Genomic DNA, 14638 nt, shown 5'->3' on the forward strand with positions numbered 1-14638 from the left:
TTTTGTTTGTCTGGGAATCTCTTTATCTCTTCTCCTATTCTGAATGACAGTCTTTCTGGATAGAGTAATCTTGTCTGAAAATTTTGCCTATTCAGCATTTTGAATATATCGGGTTGCTTCCTTCTGGCTTGGAAAGTGTCTGCTGAAAAATCTCTGCTTAGCCTAATGGATTTTTTCCTCGTAAGTTACTGTCTCCTTTTATCTTGCTGCTTTAACATTTTCTTCTTTATCACTATATTTTGCCATTTTAATTACAGTAGATCTTGGTATGGGTCACTTTTGTCGATTTTGATGGGTATTCTGTGTGCCTCCTGGCTCTGGATATCTGTCTTCTTCCCCAGATTAGGGAAGCTTTCAGCTATTATTTCTTCAAATAAATTTTCTGCTCCCCCTTTTCTTTTGATGGACTTTTATAATATGGCTGTTATCACATTTGGTGGAGTCACTGAATTCCCTAAGTCTATTCTCATTTTGTGTAATTTTTTTTCTCTCTTTTCTTCAGCTTGATTACTCTCCACTACTCTCATCTTCTATGTCATTAATTCGTCCCTCTGCTTCTTCCAGACTGCTGTTCCTTCCACGATGCAGGTTTCTCATTTCATCTATTACACTTTACTTCTGGTATACCTTATATCTGTATTAAGGGTCTCAATGTCTTTCACTCTTTCCTCAAGTCCAGTGAACACCTTTATGATCACTACTTTAAATTCTCTCTCAGTCATTTTATTTCTATGTGTTTCGCTTAGATCTCCTGCTGTTGCCTTATCCTCTGTTCTTTCATTTGGGACAAATTCCTCTGCCTTCTCATTCTAAGTCTCTGTGCAAACTTCTCTGTATTAGGAAAGTCAGCTATGTCTCCTGTTCTTGAGGATAGTGGCCTTATAAAGAAGAAGTCCTGTAGTGCCCTGCTGTATAGCGTCCCATGTTCCCCAGGGCCTGGCGCTTCCAGGAGTGTCTCCAGTTTGTACTATGTGCACCTGCTGTTGTGTCCTGGCCACTTTATCCTTCGGGCCCGTCACCTGCAGAGGCTCTCTTTGCCTGCTGTGGACAGTTTTTGGTCCCTGGTCTGAATCTCGAAAATTTTAATGAAGTATTCTCTTTCCTGTTTATGAAATGAGACCTGTCATCACTGTCACTGGAACTGAGAGTCTGCAAAATTCCCTCTTTGGGAGGTGCTGTGCTGGTAGGGGTTTGGTCTGGTCTTCTGGGGGAGGGATCTGTAGTACTGGGACTTACATAATCCTAACTGCAAAGTGCGTTTTCATTGGAGTATAGGGGATGGGGCTTGGTGTATGCAAGTTAGGTAGCAAACGTCTGCACTGTGCTGGTTCCTACAGGTGGTCCTATACTTATGCTGAAGGGCAAGGGAGGGAAATGGCAACAGCCCATTTATTTGTTCCTGGCAAGGTCTCTCCATGAACACTGTCTCTCTGGGACACCCTCTGACATGAGCAAATAACCTCCCCACTGTGTGCCCCAGGCACTCCTCAGATCACTGTTCCCTTGCCTTGTGTCCATGGGTCATTTATCTGCCTTCTTTCCAAGAGTAATGCAATGGCTGCCAGGCTCTATCCTGGCCATGCCTGCTAATCTTTAAAACACTAGACTTTGGGGCACCTGGGTGGCTCAGTGGGTTGAGCCTCTGTCTTTGGCTCGGGGTCATGGTCCCAAGGTCCTGGGATCGAGCCTTCATGGGGCTCTCTGCTCAGCGGGGAGCCTGCTTCCTCCCCCGCAACCCCCACCTGCCTGCCTCTCTGCCTACTTGTGATCTCTCTGTCAAATAAATAAATAAACAATAATTAAAAAAAAAATCTAGGCTTTAAGTCCCACTGCTTGCCAGAATCCATGAAATTCGGCCCTTTTGGCTTTCCAAGCCAAATCTATGTCAGTCAGTTTTCCTTATGCACTCTCCTGTTAGTCTGTCTCTCACCCTTCCCCACTACCACAGCTCTCTGACCACTGCAGCTGCCATGTTTCTGTCCTAAACCCTGTCTCCATACTTCCTACTTTCTTCAATGTATCCTCTTCTCTACCTTTAGTTATGGAATTTGTTCTGCCAGTCTTCAGATTTCTGGAGTATTTAGGATGATTTGATAGTTATCTAGTTATATGTGTGGGATGAGGTGAGCCTCAAGAAGTGGGGGTAGGGTCCTACTCTGCTATCTTCCCCTCCCTGTTTACTTAAATTTTACATAGAGTGAAATCATATGGCATTTATCCTTCTCTGACTTATTTCACTTGGTAGTATACTCTCCAGTTCCTTCGATGTCATTGAAAATGACAAGACTTCATTCTTTTTAATGGCTGAATAATATTCCATCACACACACACACACACACACACACACACACAATCAATATATACACCACATCTTTATCCATTCATGAATTGATGGACACTTGGGCTGCTTCCATATCTTGGCTTATAAATAATGCTGCCATGAACCTATATAGGGGTACTACTCACATGACCTTTTAAAATACCTGAAAATTATGTATTTGGAAAATAAAAATTAAAAATACACAACACTAAAACAACATGAGAACTTACATACCTATCTTCATTTTTGGCTTCCAGAGGAGGAGCAGGGCCCCTTGACTGACCAAGGGGGTCAAATGCAGAGCCTGAGATACAATTCAAGAGCTCATATTGAATTTGTGATACAAATAATTAAAGAAAACTTGTATAAGTTAAATTTACCTATTTATTAAATGGCTTAAATTACCTATTTATTAAATAGCCAGGACATTTATTATGTTTATATAAACACTTTATATATCAAGAAATTGGTAAAATTTTAACATACATCAAATTTTATAAATAAAATGTGAAAACAAAAATGAGTATTCTTTCAGCATTTACTTCTCCTCCACAGTAATCTATCCTAACTCTAGGAACTCTAAATTATCAATCATGCGAGTAATAATCAATCATGCTGGTATTGAGTTTTTAACTATTCTATTGATATAATACTATTTTCACCTGTAAATTTTTAATTAGGCTTTAACTTATATTAAATGAATTGCATTTTTTAGTTTTTTAAAAATGCAGACATTTTTAATGTACAGGTCAGCACACTTTGACAAATTACATGCCAGTATAACCAACATTCCCATTCGGATGCAGAACGTTTTCATTGCCCCTTTCCTCTTTTATTTATTTATTTTTATTAACATATAATGTATTATACCCCTTTCCTCTCTTAATGGTACCTAAAATAATAACATACCTTACCATCAACGGCACATTAGATTTTATTTAAAATGGTAACATTTTACATTTACACACAGAAACACAGTAACAACATTAAAACATCTGAAAAAAGTTATTAGAAGAGATAATATAACAAACCTCTCAAAGCTGCTTTGGTAAAACCAGCTGCTCTCACTGCTGTCATTGGTCTAGTAACTCCATCCTTGAAAGAAAAAAAATCATTTAAAAGGTGTTCTTAAATTAAGATTTGCTTCTTATTTCTAGTTCTGGACATATATTAACATAGTCCCTTTTTTTTTAGTCCCAGTTTTTCTGATTTTTTAAAAAGACCTATTCATTTATTTGAGAGAGAGAGAGAGAGAGCATGCACACGTGTGGTGGGGAGGGGCAGAGAGAAAGGAAGAGAGAAACTCTAAGCAGACTCTGAGCTGAATGCAGAGCTTCATGCAAGGCTTGATCTCACAATTCTGAGATCATGACCTGAGCTGAAACCAAGAGTTGGACGTTTATTTGACTGTGCCCCCAGACACTGCTTTAACACTTATTTTTAATCACTCTCTGCTTTTTCCTTACACTTGCCTCCTCATGTGTCAGTTCTGTCTCTACTTTCCCTTCCCCCATAAAATTTCAATTCCTCACTTTAACGTATCTTACTCCTAGTTTGGAAAGAAAATCTCAAAAGATTTTTATATAGCACCTAATATAAGTTATATAGGTTATTAGCTGCCTACTCCTCTACCTTTTTGGTCTCCTATATGCCTATGAGAGAAACTACAGAAATTCTTACAAGTTATAGCATAGGAAAAATGGGACCCAAAGTTCACTACACAAGCAAACTATCAGTTCTATGTCCACTCCCCAATGGGATTTCATTTGAGACCTGAGTAAATCCAATGAGATTTTGACTCCAAAGATTCTGAACAGTCTAAACTTCAGCCCAAAATTTAAAGAATCATGTTCTTTATATAAGAAACACCTTCTTTAACATTTTAAAATAATATAATAAAAAGTGTCGGCAATAATATTCTAAGTCACAAGAGAGGCCCAAAATGAACAACCACATGACAGAGATACCTGAATAGCCCCTGTCATTGGTCTTCCCATCGAGGATGCCAGGGATGTCTTGGACTAGTAAACAGAAAACTAAATTAAAATGATTCAAAAATAATCTACATTTAATTTTATAAAAACCAAGTTACAAAAATTTCTTTATAACTTTTATCTTCATTCAATTGGCAAGTAAACCTAATCTTTTCCATTTATAACCTAAGGATATAAGACTAAACAATAAAACTCTAAAACAAGTCTCAGCAAACTACAACTGTCAGCCTTTGTCAATAACATTTTATTGGAGTACAGCCATACCCCACTGGTCTGCACACTATCTACAGCAGCTTCTATACTACAAATGCAGAGTTTGGTAGCTGCAACTAGGGACTATGACCTGCAGAGCCTATACTGCCTGGCCCTTCACAGAAAATGTCTGCTGTTTTCTATTCTGAAGCACCACCAAAAAATCAAAATTTATGAGTAATACAAGCTTAGGCTGATTAATAAAACCATGTTCCACTTAACACACAGTTACATTATGTGTATGACTAATTTCCTTATTCATATCAATAAATATGAAGTCAAGTGTCCTGGACTTCAAGGTACTAAAACCAATTTTCTGATCCCTATGGAATATTACAATAAAGACTAGGAAATACTATTCTACTTCATTCTTCCGTTTTTCTCCCATTCTCCCTTTGGATGCTAAAGACATCCAAATTTGGGCAAGACTTCAAACCTTTTCTTTATGGATTTTTATATAGCATCTTTCCTCCAAATATCTCAAATAAAAGAAACACTGAAATATATGCCTCTGAAAATTTTCTCAAATTTTATAATTTTATTTTTCATGTATTAATTGGTAGGTTTTAAAATATAAACATCATTACTTTTATATAACATTTAACTTCACATAAAAATATGAATGGAATACACATGAGACTTGGTAAAACTACACAAAAAATGAAAGGAAGTCAATCAACAAACACAAGGTTTACAAATAGAAATGATAATATTTTCTGATAAATTTATAATCAAAGTGACTATAATATAAAAGCTATTAATCAAATTAGACTTTTATAAGGTTTGTAACTATCTAAAATGAAAAATATATCTGGGTCACAGACGGAAAGATAACTCAAATTATTTAGAACTGCCTAAAGTGAACTTATGGGTAAGAAAAAGCACCTTAGTATTTTTAGCTAAAGTAAACCTACCCCATATCCAGTAGCTACAGGTCTAGTAACTGCTGTGCTTGGTATTTTAGCAGTTATCTTGGGGAGGAAAAAAAAACATAGTTAATAGAATTCAAATTAAGCTATACAATAGAAAACTAGAAAAGCAATGGGAAATATAGACTCTTCAATAGAGAAATATTTATATAATATTTAGAATAACTTCTCTTAAATTACTCTAAATATTAAGGGTCCCAGGTATTTTAAAGTATTAAGAAGGAGAGTTTTTCTGGAATTCATTTTAAAGGATTAAAGAAACCTGAGAATTATCTGAGGTACCAATGAGAAAGGTTAGTTTTCATGACTGCTTCAATCATTCATTATATATACTGACTACTGCCAGCCACTAGGCCGAGAGACACAGGATCTTGCATCAGAGAATCTACGTTTAAATTTCAGCTCTCCTTCTACCAGCTGTTTTTATTCATACTTTTTTGAACCTAAATTTTCTCATCTTTGAAATAAGGATATCCTGATGCCAAAATTGTAATTGGAATCAAACAGGACCATGTAGACGGTATCTCCCAACTAACACAATGTCCCTTGTGTTAGTTGTTAGGCATATTTGTTTGAAATATTTGATTAAAGCATCATTAGTACAAGAGCTCTACTTCTGGTTATGATGGACTGCTGTTTTAAACAACTTTAAATAACCTTCCCACTAAGAATAACTAAAAAAGCTGGGAACATTTAAAAAAAAATGTTTTTTAAGGATTGTCTCTCCCTCTTTTATTTTTTTTTAAAGGATTTTATGTATTCATTTGTCAGAGAGACACACAGCAAGAGAGGGGGCACAAGCAGGAGAGTGGAAGAGAGAGAAGCAAGCTTACTCCTAAGCAGAGAGCCCAATGCGTGGCTTGATCCAAGGACCCTGGGATCAAAGGCAGACGCTTAACAACTGAGGCACCCAGGTGCCCCAAGACAAAAATATTTTTATGAAAAATCAATTTGAATATATTAGAGAATCAAAAAGGCAGTGAAGAATTAACAAGGTTTCAAGCTATGGAAAAGGAAAAGCTAGAGAAGTATGCCTGCATTTGAGCCTGCTTTTCTCCAAAAGGCATGACTAAGTAGCTGAACACAGCTATCTAAAGACTCTCTTAAGACATAAAATGTTGGAGTTGGGAGGGGGTGCTGCCACGGAGGCAGCCTTGGTAATCCTCTAGGCTTTGACTGTGATCTCAAAAGGCTATACTCTACAACTGAAAGTAGATAAAAAGCATACAAGCCCTCATAAAACTGAAGTCCAATTAGGAACCATCTCAAACTCAACTGAATTAAGGTTAGCCAGGACTCCTAATGTCTCTAGGACCATAAGCAAAAGTAAATTCTCCAGTGAAAGGTAAGATCATATAGAGTTGCGCTAAACAGTGGAACTTTTCTGCAGTGGTGAAAATGTTCTTTATCTGCCCTTTCTGGTAAGAGCTATTAGCCACATGTGGCTATTGAGCATTTGAAATGTGAGTGACTGGTGTAATCTGAATTTTTATATTTTACTTTATTATAAATAGTTTAAATGTACATAGCCGCATGTACCTAGTCATTATTATACTGACAACTCAGACATATACCCTTAAATTATCTCTAAAATTTTTCATTTACAATGCCTGACATTGAATCAAAAACAACCTGACATACAGGAGGCAAGACTACCTAATGAAAAGGGAAGAGAAACAAAAGACTAGAAAGACACTCAGAAAAGGATACATATAATGGAAATGTCAGACACAGACTTCAACATAACTATGTTTAATATGATCAATGAATTAAAAGACAAGATTGATAACTTCAGCAGAGAACTGGAAAGTATAAAAAAGGAATAAATAGAAATTATAGAACCCAAAAACAGTTGAAAATGTAAAATTCTAGCATTGTCAAGGAAGTAGTAAAACTCTAAGTAATACTAGACTTTAATAATTTAAAGATGAGTATTGTAATCTTCAGAAAAACACTAGAGAGAATGGTTAAAGAATATAAACACACAAGATAACATTGGGAAGATATGGAATAATAAAAAAAGAAATAAAGAAGGCAAGAAATAAGAGAAAATGATACATAAAAGAGTCAGAGAAAACAAAAAGCAAATAGTGAGACAAGTTAAAACCAAATCAGTAATTTCATTAAATGTAAATGAACTAAATACTTCCGACCACATTTTAAGAAAAAAACTCAGTTACATTCTGTTAATGAGAAATACATCTTAAATATATGGATATGGAGAAGTTGGAAGTAAACAGATGGGAAAGACATATCATGCACACACTAGACAAAAGAGAGCTTCTGTAGCCCCATGAATATATCAATATCTGACAAAATAGACAAACAGCATGACTAGATATAGGACATAAAAAATAATATTAGGCTCAATTTACATTGAAAATATAATAATTTGAAATAGTTCTTGCTCCAAATATATAAAGCAAAACTCTAAAAAAAAGAAATAAATCCACAGTGTAAATTTTGATATCTTTCTAACATAACTAGTAGTAGCCCCCCAACCCAAAAAAATCAGTAACAATATAGAATTCTTGAACAAAACCATTAACAAACTTGATCTAACTGACAGATCTTAGAAAAAGCTGAAAAGGAAGGATATGTGTCTCAGCAATTTTTCCATGAGAACAAACTAAACGAAAGAGACCATTATTCTTTTAAGTACTTACTAATGACTAAATTGTGTTGCAGTTTTTTTACTTTAGCTGGGGTTGATCTCCTCAGAAAAAATGGATTCTACGTGGGCTCTTTACTTATTCACTTACATCCTCATCTGCAATGCCCTTCCCATATCTCAAATCAGTCTTAATTGTACACACCCTTTAAGATTCAACTGAAATTTATCTTCTAAGCAGTCTTTGCTGATTGTCCCAACTAGTGGACAAATAACCTCTTTTTGTGGTTCCCATAACATTTGTACTCTTTCAATACTTATTACATTATGCTTTTGAATATATGTATCCATTTCATTTTCCTTCCTGAGATTATAAAGTCCTTGGAACTAGCTAGAATTTTATCCCTTGAGTAAGCCTAGCACCTCTCACATAAAAGTTACATAATTTTTCCCTGATTAACATAATAAATAGGATATGAAGAAAATATTCAATATGGGGTCAAGAGACTTAAGCTCTGCCCCAATTATGGATACCGGTGAGATCTGGCCCTCTAGGCCTAAGTTTTCTCATCTATAAAATGAGGATCTCTAAAGTTGCTTCTGAATATCAATGAAGGGCCAGCATGATAAAATGATCACCTGATGCCTGATACCTGAAATCACTAAAAATACCATTTACCACGATCAAGTGGGACTTATTCCTGGTTGCAAGAGTGGTTCAATATTTCAAATCAATCAATGTGGTATGCTATGTTAATAAGATAAGGGATAAAAACCATGTGACCATTTCAATAGATACAGAAAAAGCATCTCACAAAGTGCAGCATCCATTCCTGATTAAAAAAACCCTCAACAAAGTAGGTTTAGAGGAAACATACCTCAACATAATAAAGGCCATATATGAAAAATCCACAGCTAACATCATCCTAAATTGGGAAAGACTGAGAGCTTTTCATCTACAGTCAGGAATAAGACAGGGAGGGGGAAGAGCAACATGGCAGAGGAGCATGAGACCTAAATTTCATCTGGTCCAAGGAATTCAGTTAGATAGTTATCAAACCATTCTGTATACCTATGAACTCCACAGGAGATTGAAGAAAAGAACAGCAGTAACTATGAACAGAAAAGCGACCACTTTCTAGAAGGTAGGACATATGCAGAAGTGAATCTGAGGTGATACATGGGAAGAGAGACCACAGGGGTAGGAAGTCTCCGTCAGCTGGCTCCCAGCAAGTGACAGAGCAAAGTCATTTCAAGCAGGGACCCCACAAGTGGCAGATGTGGGGAACAATCTTCTTCCTCCACTGGAAGGAGCAGCAAGGAGCACACTGCAGGAATCTACTGGATTTGGAGACTCTAAATGGGATCGTGTGCCAGAGACAGAAATGCTTGGTCACAAGCCAAATGAGCATGGAACATGGCCAGAGACCAGGGAGATGGGAGTAACTGACTGCTTTCTCTGAGGCGCACTGAGGAATGGAGCCCCAAGGTTTCTCCTCCAGGGTTGGAGATTGGGAGGCAGCCATTTTCATTCTCTTCCTCCAAAGCTGTACAGAATTCAAAGAATAAAAGCTACCTAGAGCAAACCCAAACAGATTGCTTAGCCCGGCCCCTGGCAAGGGTGGTGCAATTCTACCTCAAGCAAAGACTTTTGAAAATCACTGCAACAGACCCGTCCCATAGATCAGCAAGAACATACAGCCAAGACCAAGTTTACCAATCAATGAGAACTGCAAAACTCCAGCACTAGGGGAATACAGCACATAGAATTCATGTGGGCTTTTTTCCCATGATGCTTTAGTCTTTGAATTAATTTTTTAAAAATTTTCTTTAATTTTTTAAAAATTTCTTTCCTTTTTCAACCAACATCTTATCATATAAATACCTTATTAAAATCTTTTTTAATTTTCATTTTTACTGTCATACTCTATCCTTTCATTATATTTAACCTTATTCTTTTGGGTATAAATAAGTTTTTCTTTCATTAAAATTTTGAGATACAGTTTCTTCTAACAGAACAAAATATACCATATATCTACTATATGGCTTTTTTATTTTTTTAAGATTTTATTTATTTATTTGACAAAAAGATGGAGAGAGAGCACAAATAGGCAGAGCAGCAAGCAGAGGAAGAGGGAGAAACAGGCTCTCCACTGAGCAGGGAGCCTGACGTGGGGCTCAATCTCTGAAACCTGCGATCATGACCTGAACCGAAGGCAGCTGCTTAATCAACTGAGCCACCCAGGAGCCCCTTATCAAGCCCACTTTAAAATTTTAAAAAAATTTTCATCTTTACAGTCATGTTCTATCCCTTGCTTACTCTATTTCTGTATTTATGTAAGTTTTTCTTTCTTTGAAATTTTGGGAGGCAGTTTCTTCTAAGAGACCAGAATACACCCCAAATCAACTGGGTGGCTCTGTTCTATTCACAAGCCTAATCATATTCTTTTTTTCTTTCTTTTTTTTCCCTTTCTTTTCCCCCTGGTTTTGGTCTCTTCTGATTTGTTCAGTGTATATTTTTCTGGGGTTGTTGTTACCTTTTTAGCATTTTGTTCTCTCATTCATCTTTTTTTTGCTGGATAAAATGACAAGGCAGAAAACCTCACCTCAAAAAAGAAGAATAACAGGCAGTACTGACTGCCAGGGACATAATCAATACAGACATTAGTAAGATGTTGGAACTAGAATTCAGAATGACAATTATAAAGATACTAGCTGGGCTTGAAAAAAGCATAGAAGATATTAGAGAATCCCTTTCTGGAGAAATAAAAGAACTAAAATCTAACAAAGTTGAAATAAAAAAGATAATTAATGAGATGCAATAAAAATTGGAGGCTCTAACTGCTAGGATAAATCAGGCAGAAGAGAGAATTAATGATATAGAAGAACAAATGATGGAGAATAAAGAAGCTGAGGAAAAAAAAGAGATAACTACTGATCATGAGGGGAAAATTCAAGAGGTAAGTGATACCATAAGATGAAACAATAGTAGGATAATTGGGATCCCAGAGGAAGAAGAAAGAAAGAGAGGAACAGAACATATATTGGACCAAATTATACTGAAGAACTTTCCTTCAGTACAGGAAACAGGCATCAAATGCAGGAGGGGCAGAGAAATCCCCCTCAAATCAATAAAAACAGGTCAACACCCTGTCATCTCATAGTAGAACTTACAAGTCTCAGAGACAAAGAGAAAAGCAGCTTGGGACAAGAGCTCTGTAACCTACAAGGGTAAAAATATTAGACTGGCAGCAGACCTATATCCACAGAGACCTGGCAGGCCAGAAAGAACTGGCATGATATATTCAGAGCAAAAAATGAGATATATATGCAGCCAACAACTATATCCAGCTAGGCTGTCATTGAAAATAGGAGAAGAGATAAAAAGCTTCCAGGACAAATGAAAACTAAAAGAATTTGCAAACACCAAACCAGCCCTACAGGAAATACTGAAAGGGGTCCTTTAAGCAAAGAGAGAGTCTAAAAGTAACATAGACCAGAAAGGAACGGAGACAATATATAGTAACAGTCACCTTACAGGCAATACAATGGCACAATATTCATATCTTTCAATAGTTACCCTGAATGTAAATGGGCTGAATGTACCAATCAAGACACAGGGTATCAGATTAGATTAAAAAAACAAGACCCATTGATATGCTGTCTGTAAGAGACTCATTTTAGACCCAATGACACCTCCAGATTTAAAGTGAGGGGGTGGAAAACCATTTACCATGTTAATGGCCATCAAAAGAAAGCTAGGGTGGCAATCCCTGTATCAGATAAATGAGATTTTAAACCAAAGACTATAATAAAAGATGTGGAAGAACACTATAACATACTTAAAGAGTCTATCCAACAAGAAGATCTAACATTTGCAAATCATTATGCCCCTAGCCTGGGAGTGGCCAATTATATATATATATTAATAACAAAATCAAATAACAAATAACAAAAATTAAAGAATACATTGACAATAATAAAATAATAGTAGGGGACTTTAACACACCCCTCACTGAAATGGACGGATAATCTAAGCAAAAGATCAACAAGATATAAGGGCTTTAAATGACGGGCACCTGGGTGGCTCAGTGGGTTAAGCCGCTGCCTTCGGCTCAGGTCATGATCTCAGGGTCCTGGGATCGAGTCCCGCATCGGGCTCTCTGCTCAGCAGGGAGCCTGCTTCCTCCTTTCTCTCTCTCTGCCTGCCTCTCTGCCTACTTGTGATGTCTCTCTGTCAAATAAATAAATAAAATCTTTAAAAAAAAAAAAATAAGGGCTTTAAATGACATGCTGGATCTGATGGGCTTCACAGATATATTCAGAACATTCCATCCGAAAGCAACAGAATACACATTCTTCTCAAGTGCACATGGAACATTCTCCACAATAGATCACATCCAAGGTCACAAATCAGGTCTCAACTGGTACCATAAGACTGGGATCATTCCCTGCTTATTTTTGGACCATAATGTTTTGAAACTTAAACTCAATCACAGAAGGAAAGTTGGAAAGAACTCAAATACACGGAGGCTAAAGAGCATCCTACTAAAGAATGAATGAGTCAACCAGGAAACTAAAGAAGAATTTTAAAAATTCATGGAAACAAATGAAAATGAAACACATGGTTCAGAATCTTTGGGATACAGCAAAGGCGGTCCTAAGATGAAAGTATATATCAATACAAGCCTTTATCAAGAAACAAGAGAAATGTCTCAAATACACAACCTAACCTTACACCTACAGGAGCTGCAGAAAGAATAGCAAAGAAAGCCTAAATCCAGTAGGAGAAGAGAAATAATAAAGATCAGAGCAGAAACCAATGAAACAGAGACCAAAAAACAGTAGAACAGATCAGTGAAACTAGGAGCTGATTCTTTGAAAGACTTATTAATAAGATTGATAAACTCCTTGCCAGATTTTTCAAAAAGAAGAGAAAGGACCCAAATTAATAAAATCATGAATGAAAGAGAGATCAAAACCAAACCAAAGAAACACAAACAATTATAAGAACATATTATGTACAACTATATGCCAGCAAATTAGATAATCAAGAAGAAAGGGATGCATTCCTAGAGACATATAAACTATCAAACTGAACCAGGAAGAAACATAAAACCTGAACAAACCCATAACCAGTAAGGAAATTGAAGCAGTCATCAAAAATTTCCCAACAAACAAGAGCCCAGAGCCAGATGACTGCCTACGGGAATTCTACCAAACACTTAATGAAGAATTAATACCTAGTCTCCTAAAACTGTTCCAAAAAATAGAAATGGAAGGAAATTTTCCAAACTCATTTTATGTGGACAGTATTACTTTGATCCCAAAACCAGAAAAAGACCCCACCAAAAAGGAGAATTACAGACCAATACCCCTGATGAACATGGATGTAAAAATCTCACCAAAATACTAGCCAATAGGATCCAACAGTACATTAAAAGGATTATTCACCACAACCGAACAGGATTTATTTCTGGGCTGCAAAGTTGGTTCAATATCTGCAAATCAATCAATGTGATAAAACACATTAATAAAACAAAGAATAAGAATCACATGATACTCTCAATAGATGCTGAAAAAGTATTTGACAAAGTACAGAATCCTTTCTTTTTTTTTTTTTAAAGTTGTTTTTTTTTTCAAAGATTTTATTTATTTATTTGACAGAGAGAGATCACAAGTAGGCAGAGAGGCAGGCAGAGAGAGAGGAGGAAGCAGGCTCCCTGCTGAGCAGAAAGCCCGATGCGGGACTCGATCCCAGAACCCTGAGATCATGACCTGAGCCGAAGGCAGCGGCTTAACCCACTGAGCCACCCAGGCGCCCCCAGGATACTTTCTTGATCAAAACTTTTCAAAGTGTAGGGATAGAGGGTACATACCTCAATATCATAAAAGCTATCTAGAAAAACCCCACAGCAAGTACCATTGTCATGGGGCAAAACTGAGAGCTTTTCCCCTGAGGTCAGGAGCACAGCAGGGTTGTCCACTACCACTGCTGATATTCATAATAGTACTAGAAGTCCTAACCTCAGCAATAAGATAACAAAAAGAAATTAAAGGCGTCCAAATCAGCAAAGATGTAGTCAAACTTTCATTCTTTGCAGATGATGTGATTCTTCACATGGAAAACCCAAAAGACTCCACCCCAAAACTGCTAGAAGTCATACAGAAATTCAGTAAACTGTCAGGATATAAAATTAATGTAAAGAAATCAGTGACATTTCTATATACCAACAACAAGACAGAAGAAAGAGAAGTTAAGGAGTCAATCCCATTTACAGTTGCACCCAAAACCATAAGATACCTATGAATAAATCTAACCAAAGAGGCAAAGAATCTGTACTCAGAGAAGTACAGAATACTCATGAAAGAAATTGATGAAGACACAAAGAAATAGAAAACGTTCCATGCTCATGGATTAGAAGAACAAATATTGTGAAAATGTCTATGCAACCCAGAATAATCTACACATTTAATACAATCCCTATCAAAATACCATCAACTTTTTTTCAAAGAAATGGAACAAATAAAC

The 14638-nt window shown here is 36.5% G+C and overlaps 1 protein-coding gene across 5 annotated transcripts in view; it reads right to left on the minus strand.

Annotated features, from left to right (window-relative positions):
- IFT88 (intraflagellar transport 88) overlaps positions 1-14638 on the minus strand; it is a 151878-nt gene that overhangs the window by 123942 nt on the left and 13298 nt on the right. For 3 of the 5 annotated variants that reach the window (XM_032314579.1, XM_032314578.1, XM_032314582.1), the window contains exons 4-7: positions 5481-5537; positions 4288-4341; positions 3352-3415; positions 2555-2624 (exon numbers count right to left, since the gene is read on the minus strand). In XM_032314579.1, coding sequence (XP_032170470.1) covers positions 2555-2624; positions 3352-3415; positions 4288-4341; positions 5481-5537 — 245 coding nt within the window. The remainder of the gene's footprint in view (positions 1-2554; positions 2625-3351; positions 3416-4287; positions 4342-5480; positions 5538-14638) is intronic. The other 2 variants (XM_032314580.1, XM_032314581.1) reach the window with 2 other exon arrangements.

Source organism: Mustela erminea, chromosome 15 (genome assembly GCF_009829155.1).
Source record: "Mustela erminea isolate mMusErm1 chromosome 15, mMusErm1.Pri, whole genome shotgun sequence".
Taxonomy (NCBI): Eukaryota; Metazoa; Chordata; class Mammalia; order Carnivora; family Mustelidae; genus Mustela; species Mustela erminea.